This window comes from Podarcis vaucheri, assembly GCF_965113315.1.
Source record: "Podarcis vaucheri genome assembly, chromosome: Z".
Lineage (NCBI taxonomy): Eukaryota > Metazoa > Chordata > Lepidosauria > Squamata > Lacertidae > Podarcis > Podarcis vaucheri.
This window is the reverse complement of record NC_138758.1, coordinates 20,561,523-20,580,510: the sequence shown is the minus strand read 5'-3', so window position 1 is coordinate 20,580,510 and position 18,988 is coordinate 20,561,523. Positions and strand designations below refer to the sequence as shown.

The following is an 18,988-nucleotide window of genomic DNA, read 5'->3' as shown; positions in this document are numbered from 1 at the left end:
GCACAATTTTGATAGATTGGTACTGAAGCATCTGCACATCATTCTGCTTTATTAATTGGTTTCCAGGGCAGGATTAAGACCTTTAGATGCTTTAAGACTGCAGTGCTACCCATATGTAATTCAAAATAAAAGTAAAAAATACTAAACTGTAAAATGAAACTTTTTGAAATGACGCATGCTGAAATGTACATGCATGTATGTCGCATGCAGCGCAAGGCAAGATATGCTTTCCTTGCATTACTTCTGTCAACCTCAGTGGGGCGCCCTGTGGTTTAGGTGGGGATAAGTAATAAAAAGAGAACAGAGAAATGGGGGAAGAGTTTGGTGGCGAGTACGGAAGTCTAGCAAAGTTTTGTTTTTCCCCATGGTGACTACTCTGATGCTTTGAAGGGTTTTGGTTTGTTTGTTTCATTTATTTATTTTTTACTATAGAATGTCAGGTTCTTTCTCAAAAATTCTTCTGCATTTTGTGCCTCTGCTTGGCTGGTGCTTGACTCTGCCTACTGGATAATGCAGCACTGGTTGTTATGCTATGTTACTGCTTTATTGATATCAAGAGGGGCACTCTTGCAAAAAAACCCAACCATACTGGACAGGATTTCAGCAGGGCAATAGCAGGGAAATGAGGCAGTATGAACACTTCCCAAATATTTGCAGGCACTAACCGTATTGTTAGTGAATCGTGTATAGCTCAAATCATGAATAATGCCCAATAAAAATGATGTCTCTAGGGACCATTACCCATTGGCACTTTGGCCTCTCTGAAAGGCTGTTGTAGTCTCCTGGTTCTGCCCTGCTTCCCCCCCACACACACTTTTTGGACAATCTTATAAGCTTTCACCCTCTCCTCATAGAGATTATTTGTCCTGGAAAAGGGCAGCTCATTTCACCCAGCTATCAGTTAAAAATAACAGCGGATCAGGACAGCTCAGCTCTCCTTTGGAGTGGGGACAGGGGAGCGAGGGGAGCTATGACAATGAGCTCCTGCACTCCAAGATTGTCCGCTTCTGAGCTAAAGTGCTCACGATGCCTGATTGCAAAAGAGGGAGTGGGCAGCAATCGGTGGACCAATTTTCCCCATACACTATAACATAAACATCAGCAGCCTGTGCCACCTGCTGCTTTAGGCCAGGAGGGGGGGGACTTTTGGCCCTCCAAATGTTGCTGAACTGCAATTCCCTCAGTCCCAGGAAGAATGCCCAGTAGCCAGGGATGATGGGAATTGTAATTTGGCAATGTCTGGAGCATCAAAGATCCTCACACCTGCTTTAGGTAAACTACCCAGGCAGAAATACAATGCAGGAAGCATGTATGGACGTATGAATGGATTTTAGAACAATATCTTTGAAAAATGTGGTATTATATTGAAGAAGGAAATATAGAAGGGTACAAATTAGCATTGCTATTATTCAGTGGCCAAAATGACAAAAATCCCATATAAGATTGTTGTTGTTTTTTAAAAAAGGAACTCTAAAGATCTAGAAGCATGGTATAATAAAATATGAACAATTATATTTGCAGCAATACTAGCTGCTCAAGTCCAGGCATAAAGAGAGCAAAAGGGAATAGATTCATTTTGTGAAAATTGATCTGATTTTATTTGTTTTCTCAAGAAACAGGAGGGGGGAGACCACCAAAAATCATAGAGAACTGTGAGAAGATATGCTTTAAAATATATTAAAGATATGAATTTGATTATATTAACTAATGTGAATGGTTGTCAAAATTGTTATTATTGTGCTCTGGTGATTGGTTTTATTGTAATCGCTTCCTGTGGTTCCCCTCTGATTTTTTTATTTTTATTATTTAGGAAACTACAACTCCCCCAGCAAGCAGGGCTAATGACCAGGAATGACAGGAGTTGTAGTTCAGCAAGATCTTCAGGGCTTTAGGTAAACTACTCTAGCAGGGACGCAACACAGGAAGCTACCTAATATCAATTCAGGCTACTTAGCTAGCCCAATATTAAGTGTCAAAATAACAGTCAAGCAGAAAGTCTTTCCCATCACCTCCAGCCTGGTCCCTTTAAATGAAGATGCTAGGAATGGAACCTAGGATCTTCTGAGTACATGGTATTGTGCTCCACCACTTAGCTATAACCCCTCTCCAAACACCAAAGTGGACTGCTGCTATTTCTGGGTTGGACTCAAGCACATCCTGGAAAATTTCAGGCTGCATCCTTACAAGTTTGAATCCACACTCTTGCACAACAAAGCTTCTTCCAGCCTCTTAGGAAATTGGCCTTTTTTGTGGAAAATGCACAGAATAGTGGGCAATGGCACTTGCTATGTGAAATGTCACCTAACCTTCCCACAAATGTATCGGACTGGATGAAAAGCTGGTATGAAATAACTTCCGCCAAACAAATCAGGACAAATGAATGATAAACAGGTTGCTTGAAAGAGACAGGGGTGTCTGTCTCTCTGTCTTCCCAGGTCCTGAGAGGTTTGAATTCTGTAGTCTTGGGTACAAGAAGCTGCCTTATAAAAATGGTATATTATTGTTGTAAAGAAGCGTTATAAATTCCCCCGTGGGTAACAGGAATGCCTAGTCCAGTGTGCCTGAAGTAGTAGGAACTTTTCTCCTTGTATTAAAGGTAACTTCATTCTTACACCCGCCAAAAAGAGAGTGGTGGGTGCTTTACAGGGGTTGTACCCGCAAGTGCCCACATCCCAAGTTACTGAGCTAGACATGTGTCAAGGAACTCAGCATCTCTAAAATGGCTATATGCAAAGTGGTTCCATCTAACTCAGCATTGTTCTCCAGCAGGGGTGGGGAACCTGTGGCCCTTCAGGTGTTGTTGGACTACAATTCCCATCATCCTGACTATTGGCAAGGCTCTGGCTTGGTATGAACAGGAGTCAGAGACCAACAACATCTGGGCAGTTACAGGTTCCCCCTGCCCTCTCATAAGCTAGCCCCAGGGCTTCCGGCCACTGTCTGAGGTCTGACAGGGTCTTTTCAGTAGTGGCATTACACCTCCCACAAAGACTTGTAACAGGGCCTTTTCAGTAGTTGCACTACACCTTCCACAAAGACCAGAACAAGAAACGGATTCAAAATTAATATATATTTTATTGAATAGCTGCATTGAAGTGGTTTCGAACACCACCCATAGAATTAATTTTTTTCAAATTTCAGCATTGTTTGAGCAACAGCTTAATTAGATTTGCGAGAGAAAGAGAGGAAAAGAGGCACACAACTAAGAGCGTTATAATAAATACATTAAGATGCAATTTTTAATAACTTTAAAATAAACATTTCAAATAAATATTTTTTTTAATGGTAAAAGTGTGGTAAAAATATATCTATACACAATGAGATGGTAGATTATGAGCAGGTATTATGCTTTGTATGAGGTGAGGGGGAGGACACAATTTTAGAGGACACACTATACAAAATGCCTTTTTTTTTTTTTTTTACCCAACAGAGGGTGAGAGTGTCTTGAATCCCATAGTATTGTGGTCCTTTTGGATCTCAAATGCAAGGGACTTTCTGGAGGAGGAAATAAACCTACTCAAAGCATCCTGACAAAGGGCAGGTGCTTTCAAACAGAGGAGATAACCTTGTTGTAACAAGGAGTCAAGGGAGAAAGCAGGCAACATTACTTCAGGGAGTTGCATGGGCCCAAAGACCCAAAATATTCTTTTTTTGGCGGCTATGCAAACTAATGGGACCAAATACAATGCTGTTTCACCCTCGCAACAGAAACGGGAGCAGAAATTGCTGGTGTTCACTTATTAATCCCATATCCGGAAAAGAAACCATTTTAACAAATACAATCAGTATTCACTGTCTTTGTTTTCAGTTTACTAGCCATACCCAACTGTTTGCGTCCCCCCATCACCACCTCCCATATATGCATTACATTTGCTTTGTATTGAAATGGATGACGTGGAATAACTAATGACAATGTGATTTACATAAGTTACTTAATTTCACCACAGTGGACAGCAAGACGATTAACACAGGTTTTGGTAGAAGAGGAACTGCAGTGCAGTGGAAACAGTGCTTCATACAATGAACATAGGGAGGAATGGAAAACGGAGCCCCCTTACACCCCTAATGACCGTGCCTAGGCAGCAAGAGAGTCTTTCAGAAGGACTCTACTGCTACACATGAGTGATTATTTTCACTTGACTGGGTCAGACAAGAACCATCTCTGTTGTTCTGCAGACCCTCCAAGTGTCCCTATTTTCTAGGGACGTCCCTGATTTAGAGAAGCCATCCCAGTTTCTGATTTGATCCCGGAATGTCTCACTTTCCCTTGGGATGTCGCTATTTTCGTCGGAGAAATGTAGGAGGGTATGGAGTTATCCGACCCCCCAAGCCACCTGACGGCAATCCTGTATAGGGAAGTTTTTAAAATGTTTTATTATGTTTTTATATATGTTGGAAGCTGCCCAGAGTAGCTGGGTGCAACCCAGTAAGGTGTGTGGGGTATAAATAGTAAAATTATCATTATGGAATGGGACGTCCCTATTTTCATCAGAGAAATGTTGGAGGGTATGTTGTTCTGACCTTTGCAAAAAACCATGCCCTGTTCTCACCCACTTTCGAAAAAGAAGCCACCCTTTTACCAGGGTTCTTTTTTTTTGGGGGGGGGTAGGAAAAAAGTTATAGAAGGGAAAAAATAAGAGGCATTAATGCTTCCAAGTCCACAAAAAGGAGGCCACTATGATCAGAAGTGGCAACCAAGATTTGGACGAAAAACAGCCTCTGGCACTTTCCACATTCCACTTAACACAGTGCAAGAAACCCCTGGAAAGAAGCCTCTAAAGTACTCCAATAAACAAAGCAGCCCAAAACTGGCATAATGCACACAGCTTAAGAGAGTCCTTTGGCATTAGCAGAAATGTACCAAGAAGCCAGATCTTGTCTATGGCACCATTCATAGCAGGTTATCACAAGCCATCATAAATGTATGTCACTAACAATTGCACACTCAAAAATATAATCAAAGCAACTTCTAAAACAATGAGAAGAAATTGGCGGGGTGTTTTCTCTGGTCTGCATGCTTGAGCACCCAACTTGCAGTGCCCTCAAAAGGAAGCAGCACCACACCCAACTCTAAGACCATTCCCTTTGGTGGGTCTAAGGCATGCCTGGTAGAAGGACAACTTAACCCAACAGTGGCTCAGTCACCATTCTTTGCTGGATTGCAGAACCCTGACTAACAGGCCACAGGTTTGCAATCTGAGCAGCAGAGAACATGCTGAGCAGGCCTAGCTTTGGCGTCTACCTATCATGCATTCATCTGGGATGGCAATGTGTGTGGGCCGTTTTCATCTCCTTTTCACTCCCTAGGTCCAGGTCTGGTAACCTGAAGCCTAAGGATTAAATGTGGCCCTCCACACCTCTGTATATGGTCCTTGGGACCACACGACCCTTGAATGATTTTGCTAGGCTGGAATGTGTCCTTGAACTATAATTAATGTCATTTGCTTGCCTAGACCAAGGATGATGAGATGTCGTATGTAGCTTTTGCAGACTTGGAATCTACACAGATCAGCCACATCCACATGCTCCACCCACTTTTGCAGCTGAACCCACCACCACTGGTATGTGGCCCCCCGAAAGGTTGTCCAACATGGGAATGCAGCCTTCTTGCTGAAAAAGGTTTCTCATCCCCGCCTTGGTTAAACATTTACAAAACTAATATGAAAATAAGCAGAAGCAACATGCAAATTTAGGAACAAGAATGTGAACCAAAGGGTCTGAGTAACACACATTTTGTCACCACCACCCTCTCCCCACCCATTTTTTTATAAGGCTAGGGTGGGGAACCTGCTGCCCTCCATATGTTGTTGTCCCATTAACCCCCACCAGCACAGACTGTGGTCAAGGATGACAAATGTTTTAAGTCAATATCTAGAGAGTTGCAGGGGATCAGAGGGACTGCTCCTTTGACCACAGGAGACATGGGGTTGTACCTTACCAAGTTTTACTCAGAGTAGACCCATTAAAAGTAATGAACCCAAGGTAGTCATGTCCATTAATGGCAACAGCTTGCTCTATGTCAACAGTCCTATTCTCTACATAGGACTAGTCTTGGATATAACCCACAGGTTTGCCTGCTACCTGAAAAGGTATATATAATGCTTTGAGCTATCACACCTTCTTCATACCTCATCAGATCAGCCATCCAGCCAGCAAAGTGCTATCTGCATTGACAGGCAGCACATCTTCCAAGTTTCACACAGGAGCCTTCCCGAGCCCTTCCTGGAGGTGCCAAGTATGGAACCTCCTGCACACAATGTCTGCTCCTTAGCTCCTGGGTCAGTCTCTCCTAAAAGTCATAGCATAAAACTTTCTGAGCCATACCTACATCATCCTTCTGTACTCAAGTGGAACCAAAGTGCTTTGGGTTAGGCAGGGAGGAGTCAATGACAAACATAACCCATTGCACTGCATATGTCCCGCCCTCTATTCAAATTGCAGGATATACCTAACTGAAAGCTAAGGTTTTCAGGCAAAGGAAACCATAACTCTTTTCCCTTGAGCTTTTTTTAAAAAACAAAAACAAAAACAAAAAACAACACTCACTGTTTCAAAGAGAAACTGTGTCGTGGGTGCTAAATTTTAAAATAATGATGATAATAATAATAATATACTTCTTGTACTCCGGCCATCTGACTGGGTTGAGAAGGCCTCTGCTCTTGAAGAGATGGGAGAAAGGATACATCAACCATAGAAGTGACTTTTGTCTGCAAGACACCAGAAATGCCTTGCAGTTTAAGATCAGCCACAGGAGTCACTTCTGGCTTTAGACTCACAGTGACTGTCCATGGTATCTGGTACCAGATAAGCTTAGGAGGAAATGGAGATTGAGGGCTTGCTTTGTTTTAGGCTAGCAAGACTCTTTACACTACCCCTTTGTTGCTACAGTGAATGATGATTCCAACTTTTGCCACCCCTACAAAAAGTAATGAGGTTTTACCCTAAATGGGTGAACCAACCTTCCTTCCTTCCTTCCTTTAAAAAAAAACACATAAGCTTTTGGGCTTTCTCCTCCTTTTAGGGAGGCTATCAACCCTCAACAGTTTTGCATCTCCCCAGCCAGGAACTACCGAAGGTGCCCATCCCACACTTGGCCCAGCTACCTGGCATTTGCTACAGTTTTGCTAGCCTCTCCCCCATCTGCAAATTGTGCATGGCAGAAGGAGCAGAATACAAGCCATAGGGATGGGTACCAGAAGTGAAAAAATAATGGGTTTTGGTTTTTTTGTTTTGTTTTTACAATAGACTGTTTCTCAGGCTATCATAGTGCTTTGGGTGAAATACCCTTTTCCTTTCTGGTTTTGTTTTGTTTTTAAAACCCACCACAGGAGAGCAACTCATAAGGCATTCTGGAGGTCAGAATCCTGAGCCATCCTATAGCAAAACTATACCCTCCCCCCCCCCATCCACCACCACCAACCATGCTGATTTAGTGCATGCCTCAGCTTCCCACTCTACTTGTCCAATGTTGAGGACACCTTAAAAGCCCTAGAGCCTAATCTTGCTCACAGGGACAATTTATATCTATCATGGAACAAGCTCCAAAGGGAGCTTGCATAGCTGGCTGGCTATTCCATCATTGCTTTGTTCCCAAGCTGTAAGATTCCAGCAGGGGAACCTGAAGGAACAACACAATGATGAACAGCCAGGTGTTCCCCCCTCCCCCCCTGCCCACTTCCTGTGGGAAGTTATACTGGCTTGTCCAAAGTCTTAGGGAGAGTGGCTCCACTGGTTGTGGTGGAGATCTTCCTGCAGACAGTATTGGTGTGGTTCTGGCAGCGACAACCAGGCCGCTTAAAGGCATCGTAACCCCACTGGCAAAGTTTGAGGCACCCCAAGGTGGGAAAGTAACAGCACAGGCAGGGCATGAACAAAGAGAGGAAACTCATGGCAGCCCAGCGGGCACAGCAGGATCCCGGGCCACAAGAGCAGGGGTCATCGGCACAGGTGTCCTCATCATCTGAGGAGCAGTGGTAGAAAATGCCCTTGACACAGCAGAGGCAAGTCCCATAGTCAATGAGGTTCTCTGGTGAGCAGAAGCAGCGCTTGTTGCAAAGCCAGCAAGAGGGCAAGCTGCGTGTCGCCATGCAGCGGGCACACTTGCAGCGGCCGCATTCCTCGCAGATGAAGAGGTGGCCAGCATGGGCGGCACGAGGCTTCTCAGATGTCCCCTTCCGCAGCTCCTCAGGCTTTGGGTCGCCTGCTTGGGGCTGATTCCGGACAAGCGAGTGCCTTGAGTGCGATGGTGTGATGAGCCTCTGCTCTGAGGCTGTGGTGCTGTGGGAGATGGAGCTGGCAGTGCTGGAATGGCTCAGAGGCTGCAGGAGGGGTGGCTGGCCAGGCTGAAGGTCCTGGGTGGTGGTAGGCACCAGGCGTTCCTGAGCCACCTCCTGCTTGTGGGCTGCTTGCGACTGGGATGGAGTGGAGGGAGCTTGCTTGGATGAGGCAGGTCTCTCCACGTAGTCATTGGTGGCACGGATGGCACAAATCTGGTCGATGGAAAGGACTTGCTGCAAATCCTCAGGCGCTGAAGCCATGGTGTCTTCAGAGCTGCGCTCAGTGGTGCTGGCCGGAAAGGGCATTCTGGGGAAGGATGAAGGCTCCAGTCAGCAGGGAACATCAGAAGGTCCTGCAGGAGAAGAAACAAAAAGCAAAGGGGGGGGAGTCCACCCCACTGTTAAATCACAACAGTAAAAGACCAATCGAGACATTTTGTTGGGGCAGAGGAGAAATTGAGACATCTATGCTCTAGCAGCCTTTCTCAACTTTTGGTCCCCAAATGTTAGACTGTCACATGGAAGATGGAGCAAGCTTGATTTCTCCTGCTCTGAAGATAGGACCTGAACCAATGGATTCAAGTTACAAGAGATTCTGACTAAACATCAGGGAGAACTTTCTGACAGTAAGAGCTGTTTGAATGGACTTCCCAAGGAGGTTGTAGACTCTCCTACATTGAAGGTTTTAAAGCAGAGGTTGGATGTTCATCTGTCAGGGATGCTTTAGCTGAGATTCCTACATTGCAGGAGATTGGACTAGATGGTGCTTTGGGGCCCTTCTGACTCAGCAATTCTATGATTCATCCCTGACCACTGGTCCAGCTAGCTAGGTATGGTAAGAGTCATAGTCCAGCCACATTTGGCAGCCCAACGTTGAGAAACGCTTTGTCTGGCTGATAGATAGTCTTGGATCAGGAACTTTTATGGAGGGAGGGGTGGGACATGCATCTCTTGCAGTGGGCTGGAACTACCAATTAAAAAACAGCAAGGCACAGCTGGTACTCATGAAGAAATATTGTGCCTATTAACACACATCAGGCAATTCATTTTTTAAGCATTGCTATCACCTAATGTTGGGAGCCTCTGGAAATCTTGTGGCTTAAAATTGCAACCCTCCCTTTCAGGCAAGGTGGCACCTGGCTTGTACAAGGCATCTGATCTGAAAAACAACATGAATCCCCTGATTCATCTGCTACTTTGTGCACAGTGGGACTGGGTACTCTTTCCTTTACCTGCCCATACAGCAGGTATGGGGAACTTTGGGCCCTCCAGAGGCTGCTGAACTGCAACTCCTAACAGCCACAGTCAGCATGGCCATTGATCAGGGATGATGAGAGTTGCAGTCCAGTAGCATCTGGAGGCTCCTCTTTCCAGCCACAGAGCAATGCCAACCTTCTCACAGTGTAGGAGACCCAGCCCATATCCCTACCACCATTTAATTCAGATTGACCCTTTCCAGAGAAAATCTGGCAAGGTTGGTGGGGGGGGAGTTGCCCACAACCCCATCTGCAATATCTCAACAACCCATCTGCAAACCAAGCCCATGCTAGAAGTGCCCTAGAATCCCCAGAAGACAGGGAGGGGGGAGATAGATTGAGAAAAAGTTATTCAGTATGGGGCAATAGACGGCTACTCAAACTAGGGTCCAGAACACCAAGGCTAGTAGAAGAAGAAAAATATCAATTTGGTTAATTTTTAATGCAAGCCCATCTAAAAGCCACACTTTCTGAAATTATACTGGAACTGAAATGCAGCCATCCTTCAAAATTAACACTTCTCTGAATTTTGCACTGCAGTTCTCAGACCAAAATACACACATTAAGGGACAGTGTGCATAATAATGCAAGAACTGGTAACAATATAATACAACAACACAACATTAGGATAAATGGCTTGCAAAAATGTGTACAGCTGGCAAAATTACATATAAAAGTGCTATATGTCACAGGTTCATGCAGAAATTTGGAGAACTGAACTTATGACTGGGAAAATGAGAAATGAAAAGAGTCATCCATCCCTACCCATGGCTCTCAGGAGCCAAGACAAAATCACTGTAGGGGGCTATTTATGGTTTAAGCCAAAAAAAGTCCCACACTGCCTATTCTTCCCTACAATTTTAGGAGTCTCTCCCTCCTTAGAGGAGGGGACTGGTCTCTCCCCCCCCCCCATTTTTAAGGTCAGCAAACTAGTCTCTATATAGGCAAGTGAGTCAATGAAGCCAGAGAAGCTGGTAACAAATGCTGCCTGAGCAGGATGAAACGAGGAAAAGAGCAGTGGGAAGATTGATTTTTGTTAGCCAGGTCGACCTTGAAGAAGAGTGAAGATCAAGAGCCATCTTCCTTTGATTGCTAAAAGCCAGCACTACTTTGGGTGTTCCTCCTGCCAAAGGGGAAAAAAACAGCTAGCCCACATTCATTTAAAGCAAAGTTGAGCTTCCAGGCAAGGCAAGATGAGCTTGGAAAGAGTTGTAGGATTAGGTTGGGGGAGTGGGGGTGGCAGGTGCGAAGAGAAGAGGGACCAGAGCTTTCTTCGAATCAGGCCCATGTGTCATAATGTGTCTTCAGCAACTGAGCATGTGCAGAAAGCGGCTTCTTTTTTTTTACCAGAGTAAACACAGGAACTTTAAATACACAGGAACCTTAAATATATAATACAGGAGAGGAAACTGTAACGACTGCCAGATTTACCATACATTTAACACACATGGCTTCCCCTGAATAATCCTGGGGACTGTAGTTTGTTAAGGGTGCTGGGAATTGTAACTCTATGCCCCAAAAGTTTGGAAGCCAGAGTACACAAAATCACCCAGGAGGCTCATTGCCTACCAAGTGAAGGGTGCTACCTCACCCACAACATGTGCTTTCTGTTTTCAGCTCAGCATTTTCTTTGCAACACATTCTCCATTAGGAAGCCAACATCAGGGGTCAGCATTATTGGGTATCCATCAAAGCCCACTCACACAATTCCCAGGGCCTCCTGGCTACTGCTCCTTGTGGTTTCTGCCTGTTCACTCCCTTTCGCCAAACAAGCAAGCAGTGGGAAGAGTAAAGAGCACATACCTTGGTTCACTCCTGCTGGAAAATGGTACAATCGCTGACCACGGAGTGTGGCAACAAGTGGATAATAGCGTCTATGGTGAGGTGTGAACTCAGAGAGGGGGAACCCACGGCAAAGGACCATTTTCTTTAACAGCATCTTTTCTTTCCCTGCATTCAATCTTTCTACACCCTCATTTCTCCCCTCCCCTTTTCTTCTTTTTCTTCTTCTTCTCCATTTCCGTTCCTTTCACACACACGCAACACCCGCCCCCCGCCCCCTTCTCATGCTCACCAAGTTTGGCAGGCAAAGAGCACAAGGCTTTCACTCTTCAAGAAATTCATGGCAGTAAAGCTCCTGGATGCAGCTGGGTGATGCAGCATGGCTGGCTGGCTGGCTGCAAGAGGCTGAGAAAAGCAATACCAGCTCTATCATGCACCTCTAAATCCAGGGAGGAGGAGATGCCATGATGTGAGTTTCCTGGAAGACGTTGAGTTGTAAATATTTCCTATGCAAATTGAGGCATTTTGCTTGGGTGTGTGTGTGAATTCTGCTGCCCTGGAGTGTGATCTAATTTAGCATGCTTTTATTTTACTTGCATTTAGGAAACCGGAGTTTAAAGCTCTGAAGTTGCAAAGCTTGCCTAATATTGCTTTTGCAATTGGCACCCATTAATTGTTGCTTATGAACATGTGAAATGGAAATTTTTCTATGGAAAAACAGTGCACTGGGAAATTTTCCACCACTGGATACAGCAACATTGTCTCGTTCCCCATACCCATTATACATCACTGTTCTCATGATTGTTCAGGAAAGAGCTGCAAGCATTCGGTATGTAGAGTTTATCTGTTGGACTGTAAACAGACAAGGAGAGAGCCATAGTTACCTGCAGGGCTCTGCTGAAGTATACCCCCATTCTGGATGGTGGTGGAAGCATCTCAGTACTAGAGCAGCCCTCCTCAACCTGGTACCCTCCAAATGTTTTGGATTACCACTCCCATTGTCCTTAACCATTGATCAGACTAGCTCTGGCCAATGAGGGATGTAGTCCAACAATATCTGGAGGGCATCCAGGTTGAGGAAAGTTTTGCTAATGCATAGAAGCTGAAACAGGCATTGCACAGAGGGCAAGGTCCTCCTTGTGCAAAGGAAAAGGGTTATCTCTCTCCATATGCATATTGGGGAATTTGCATGGCTTTGTTCCTGCTTGCAAAACCCAGCATGTTTTTACCTATTCCTCCGATGGAGGATTTGCCCCACTTTCACAATGCTGACATGGACCTTTTCTTAAATCAGCTTCCCATGCAAGATTAAAAATCTACATTGACTACTACAGAGTGTATACTATTTCTTTTCTGTATTCTGCCTCATGTTGACAAGCTGCATTAAGTACTGCTAGCTGGCAGAGAGGGGAGAAAGAAGCACATGTAAACTCTTGTGTGAAGACTGAAAATCCAATACCCTCTTACCTGGGAGTCAGTGCCCTCTATGGTACTTCAGAGAAGACATGTATAGGACTGTATAGTTAGCATGAGATGCAATCCAGCAGAAAAGCACAGTGAAGAGGAAGCTAAGCTAAATGGGTAGATAAACTAAGCCCTGCCTCTGGCACAAGTTTGAACTTCGGATCAGGTGCTTCAGAGAGTGAGCTGGTGCAGTGATTAGAGTTTTAGTCTAGGACCTGAGAGAGCAGAGTTCAAATCCTCACTGAGTCATGAAGCCCACTGGGTGACGTTGGGCCAGTCACTGTTCTCTCAGCCTCCCCCGGGGTTGTTGTGGAGATAACATGGGAAGGAGGGAGAGCTATGTATGCTGCCTTCAACACCTTAGAGGAAAGGTGGGCTATTAATGTAACAACCATAACCACAATCATCACAGTGAAATGAGCTCAGAGCAATACAGCCAGCAAGGGCAGGCTTGCCTGACTTGGAGCCTCACAGCCCCTATTCTGGGCCAGAAGTGCAATGCTTGATCTGGTTGACAACCAATCTTATCAACCAGGAACCCCCCCCCCCAAAAAAAAAGCTGTCTTTCTATATAGATGCAAGTAAAATATCCCATTCATCTGGGTTGGTCAGACATATCGCTAACTCTCCAAGTAGCCTCTCCAAGTAGGCAATTGCAAGGATGATTTTTTTTTTTTAAGCTGAAAAGCTGTTTGTTGGGCATGGGTTCAATGCCACAACTTTGAACCAATAAGCACCATTCTGTAGTCCTGCAAATTTACTCTGCCCAATTTGAAACTTTGAACAGGATGCACAGACAGGACTCATCAGATTGGGTAGCCTAAGAATCTTCATTTTTTGTTAAGCAATGAAACACACAGTGCTTCTAGTCCTTAAGACCACCAAGGGAGGTTTGAATGCACAATTTCAGCTTCTCTCAGCATAGAATTTCAGCCACCAATGTGCAGATGGCCCACCTGAGTGGTGGAGACCATGCTTTTCACACAGCAGGTACCTGATTCCACCCCCCAGCATCTCCAGATAGAGAAGGGGAATGTCCTCAAAGCCACTGCTCATCAGTGAAGATGATACTGAACTAGATGGATCAATGGTCTGGCTCCGTATAAGGCAACATCTTAAATTTCCAGAAGCACAACCTTTCTGTAAAAGCTATTATTCACATGCTAGCCTAGTTGAGCCCAAATTTTGACTGGACAACCTTTAGGACCCAGCAAGATTCTCCAGCACCAAACAGGATTGATGGAGGGAGGGGAGGGAGGGAGAAGATGAAGAAGAGAGAAAAGAGGATTGAATGACAATAAATTGTTTGCCATTCCGGATGCGATGAATCCAATCCAGCCGGCAGGAGGGACTGAAATAGATACTGCAGTGAAGGGAAAAGGGGAGAGAGGCAGAGAGGGTGAATAGAAAGGAGTTGGCAGTCGCAGCAGCTGAGTGGGGAAGCCACACTACAGAGCAAGCCATTGAAAAAGGATGGCAAAGCAGCGCCTGACAGACAAGAGGAGCTAATGACCCCCTTCGCTCTTCGGCAGAGGGCAAGTCACACACCTCTGCCAACCAGCTATCATGATTCCCCGACACCAAAGTGATGAAGCAAGGTGGAAAGCAAGTTTAAGTGTGGCCCTCCCAATTTACAAAAAAAAAAAAAAAAGGCTTCACTCAAGCCATGACTCAACTTGGGGACCTATTTCCTCCTTTGCCACCCCACAGAGCACCTGGGCACTTTAAAGAAGAAGAAGAAGAAAATGCTTCTGACTGTACTCCCCCATCATTTCTTGTGATGCTCAGCCCAACACACCCACAAGATATTGCACAGAAGGGCACACAGCGTGCAGTTTCATGGCAGGCTTAGTAAATCCTTGTGCAGCCTTGATTTTTACAAACCGAGGCAATGAGTGCGGACACTGGAGCAGCCATTTCATATGCTACCCAAATACTGTCCAGCAAAGATGATTTGTTGGCTGGGCTGCAATTTTGATTTAGCCCTAGGTTAGATTTGCTCACCCTAATGTTAGTCCCCACAGATCTATGGGGCAGCTAGAAACTGGCAATTCATTGTTCCTACACAGATCAGGAGAAGGGAAGAGAAAGTGATTGTTTCCCCAACTGTTAACCCCAAAACTAAAATCATCCAAGGAACTATTTATCCCATCCCAATTTTTCATGAAGACTACTGTTACCTGGTTACCTTATCATTAGAAACAAATGAATAAGCAGGTAATCTTCTATGCCAGTGGAAGAGTTGGTCGAAGAAGATATACACTTTTGATTTACACAAAATGCTTCTATTTAGGCAGAACTGATAAGCAGTTTGTTTGTTTTCTTCCTGAAACAGGGAGATTGACATGGATTTGAGTGTGAATATTCTGATACAGACAGGTTGGAGCCTGCACATAAACCATTTCCTTCCATTCAAGCACGCAAACCACATGCATGCATATATATAATTGTTCTCCTTATTCAACTCTATTCAACAAGATAGCCCTGCTTTATCCCAGGAGCATCTTTTCCAGCAGCAACCTGGTCCCATCCAGGAGGGTGTGGCCTAATTAAAAAAGAATTTTAGATTTTTAAAACAATACTGATCTCTCTTGTGTGGGGTGGATGCCTGCGTAGCACAGGGCTAAAAAACGCTAGTTGCAGCTTCAAAAGCCCTCAATGAAATCCTTGCCTCAGTCACAAACTCACAAGTGCTGCAATCTTATCCCAAAAGCAGACCCCAGTGAACATAGGAAAACTTACTCCTGGGCTCGCCTGCACTGAAGGTTCCTTGGAACCACTACATCCCAGCCTCAGCCCCCCACCTGCCATAGGGAGTAATGCTACCTCCCTACCTTGCAAGGATTTCTCAGTGCCATGCCTGCAAAGCAATTTTAGCACCTGCAATATGCAATACAAATACTATGTAGTTAAAGCATTATTAATGGGCAGCAACTCCACCAAGTTGCTGTAATGGCAAAGGAGTTAAGGAGTAAAAGATCTTTCAGTAACTGGAAGCTTTTTGGCTAGCTAGAAATAACCACTCTGCCTACCCTCTCACCCCAATTAAGGAGGCAAGCCAATTTCCTTGCTTAATTTCTTTTATTATTTTCCAACACATCCCTTGCCCATGGAATTTAAATTATCTAGGTGTGTTACTGCTAACAAGTTTCCCTTTGCCTCATCAAGCATTCTTGCATCCTTTCATCACCACCCTTGATGGTTCAATCCCTCCTCCCCCAGCCCCAGTACTGAATCTCTCCCTCCAGTCCATCAGCCCCCTTTCAGGTTTTGCTTCCCAGCTGCCTGTAGGAGTTAGGAACACAGGAGGATGCCTTCTACAACTGGTCCACCTATCTCTGCACTGTCCACACTGGCAAGCAGCAGCACTGCCTGAAGATGCTGGTGATTGAATATGGGGCATTCTGCATTCAAAGCATGTGCTCTGCTATTGAATGAGTTCAGCCCTTTCCCTAAATGAGTTCATGATCTCCTTAAAAAAAAAAAAAGAAGAAGAAGAACAAGGAAAGCCCCACATCTACACCTTTTACCAGATCACATGTCACTTGCTGCAGCTGGCAGGTATAATCAGGTATGCTGTTTGATACCATGCATCTCCAACCCTAATTATCCCTCAAATCCTACTCTAGCTACAATGGACATAATAAACATCACACACCTGTCATCCCCTGCCCCCCCCAAAAAAACCTGTTCTCCCTTCTCTGGCACATCTAACACCTCCCCAAGTTTATGTTTTCTGGATATGAACCCTTCATCACTCCTGCAAATAATTTAAAAGGGCAGCATTGCTGACCAGACCAAGGAGCCCCTCGTTCAAACATTCCCAAGCTAGCCAACACAGCTTGAAGGCTTTTAAGCTTCTAAGAGGCAAGGACCCTTCCATTTGTGGTTTGCCTCAATCATTTGATTTTCAGAGGTATACTGCTTCTGAACTTGGAGGTTTCACCTAGCTACCACAGTGAATAGCCGTGGAGACTTCTATCACCCGTGACTTTGCCCAACCCTTTAACACATGCACACACATATATAAATGCCTATTTTTGAGCACTTTGACCAAAGGTGAATCTGCCAAACTAATCTGGGGAAAATGAAGGCATGGCAAAGACTATTATTAGGGGAGCAAGGATTTTGTTATGCAATCTACAGCAGTTTTGGGTTGAAGGTAGGTGGGAATCGACTGCACAATTTTCAGCAGGTCTGCAAGGATTTTCAACTCCTACTATTTACCCAACAATTAGTGAACCTGAACAATAGAGGTGGTGAACCCTCTTGGGGGGGGGTATTTTGCTAAACACTTCTTTTTAGCCTCAGTGTTCCTCACCTGTGAAACAGGAGCATTAAACCAGATCCTGGTGCAGATTGTACAATTCTGTGTTAACTCAGATGTAGATTTGCAATGTGTGAATTATGGGTGCAGGAGATAAATGGCTTCCCCACACACCTTTTTGCTTATGGCTCCCCCACCCCCTTGTCACAATTTTGTAGCTACCTCTGGTTGGTGGACCTCAGTAGTCTAACAAATTCTTGAAGTCTCAACAACTCCGTACTCTTTCTAAATATACCTTAATATACTGTGGTGGAGAGGGGCGGGGGAATGAACAGGATAAGCAGTTCCGAAGCCCCATTAAGCCGAACAAGCAGGAGTTCGCCCCAACCAGCACATTTTGGCTTACCGAAGTGAAGCAATACACATTTACGGTACCCTCTAAAGAGGGGGTTGCATAGGGTCCTTGCGTCCAGAGTCTGAAATTACCTACCACTGCCCACCCCCGTTTAATGGATTATTAACTAATTATTAATCGTGTTAACGTTATCAATCATTTTATCCCGGGAGGGAACCGAGCCCCTCCGGTCGAGAGAAGCCGCTTTTCTAAAAGTGGCAGTTCTGCGGGGACGTCAGGTTGGTTCCATCACATAAGAAGAAGCTGTTCCGAGACAGCACTCCATCGCCGACCCCTGCATCAAAGAGCGACCCCGCCCAGCCAACGAATAGATCGTCCACAGATACATACAAGCAACTCTACCCTGAGACGAGGCAACACAAATCAAGGTCGCCTTCCCCCCACCCCGCATTCACAAAGAGACCCCTTCCAACAACTGAAATATCTTCTCATGTCTTTACTGGCTAGGTACCTCCTGCGTCGCTCCATTCCATCTCCGCCAGGCCCCCCTCAAAGCGTGCCCAGGGCGATCCCCCAGGCCAGGCAGGAAGAAACGATCCGGCGGCTGCCCGATTATGGGTCAGAGCGCCGTCGAGTCCCGCCTAGGCAGAAGACCGGCGCCACGCTGCTGCTTTAAGCAACTCTTCGCTTCGGGAAGCTGCTGCTGCTGCCGCCGCCGCCGTCGCCGTTTCTTGAAGAGACAAGAGAGGAAAACCCGCCGCTCCCCCAGCAGCAAAGCTGATGGACCTGAACAGGGGCAGCGACTGTCAGCCAGCGCGACCCACGCTCGCCCCACAGCCCCTGCTCAACCTTCCTGACGAGGAACTCTATTGAACGCGAAAGCTCGCGCGTCAGGCAAGAAGGGAAAAGCGACGCTCCCTCCCAACACCTGAAGGAGCGCGGAGCATCCCTCGCCACCACCAGCACCCCGTGTAAAAAACACAGGACCTCTCAGTAGCGCAGGTGCTGGGGGTAAGAAAAAGATCGCAAGTTGCGCCGGCACTCCCTTGGTACCGATAAACCCTTCGGAGTAGGACGCAGAAGAAGGTTGGATGGCTCCATCCATCCCTTCCGCGGGCACTCACCTCGACTGGGATGCAAGAGCTGTTATCAGATGCGCTCCTGCGGACTCCATCCAAGGGACGCCCTGGGGAGAAGCCGCGTCCGTGGTTTTAAGTACAGTCGCCGGGAGAGCGACCGGAGCCGTTCCGGATGAAACAAGGCAAGACCCCTCCTTCGGGGCGGGGCGAGTCTCCTTCGGGGCGGGCTCTGGTTACAGCGCGTGGAGCTGTTTTTGTGAATGTAGCCGCTCTAGCCTGCGCGCTTGTGAATGGAGGGAGCGGAGGGGGCGGGTTGGGTTTTTAGCTCCTCCCCCTGTTCTCCCCCCCACCTTCCCTGCTCTTCCTTTCCCGTAGCTCTTAATGCTACCCAAGTGGCGTCATCCAATTGAAATGGAATCGGCCCATTAGACGTCCCTAAAGGGATCTCGCTGCTGCTCGCCCGCTGATTCCAACCAGCCTTGCAGCAGAGAGTGAAAGAGAGGCGGTGG

General features: G+C 45.9%; 1 protein-coding gene across 1 annotated transcript; it reads right to left on the bottom strand.

Moving 5' to 3' along the window:
• Positions 1 to 6,518: 6,518 nt before the first annotated feature.
• Positions 6,519 to 18,643, bottom strand: SPRY3 (sprouty RTK signaling antagonist 3). The gene is made up of 2 exons (XM_082207614.1): positions 18,525 to 18,643; positions 6,519 to 8,629 (listed from the first exon to the last, which is right to left on the bottom strand). The coding sequence occupies exon 2, from the start codon at positions 8,580 to 8,582 to the stop codon at positions 7,689 to 7,691; it is 894 nt and encodes a 297-aa protein (XP_082063740.1). The 5' UTR covers positions 8,583 to 8,629; positions 18,525 to 18,643; the 3' UTR covers positions 6,519 to 7,688.
• Positions 18,644 to 18,988: the final 345 nt, after the last annotated feature.

What these genes read in the sequence shown, in the direction of transcription:
- SPRY3 (XM_082207614.1), bottom strand. Translation starts at nt 8,582, where the DNA reads ATGCCCTTTCCGGCCAGCACCACTGAGCGCAGCTCTGAAGACACCATG.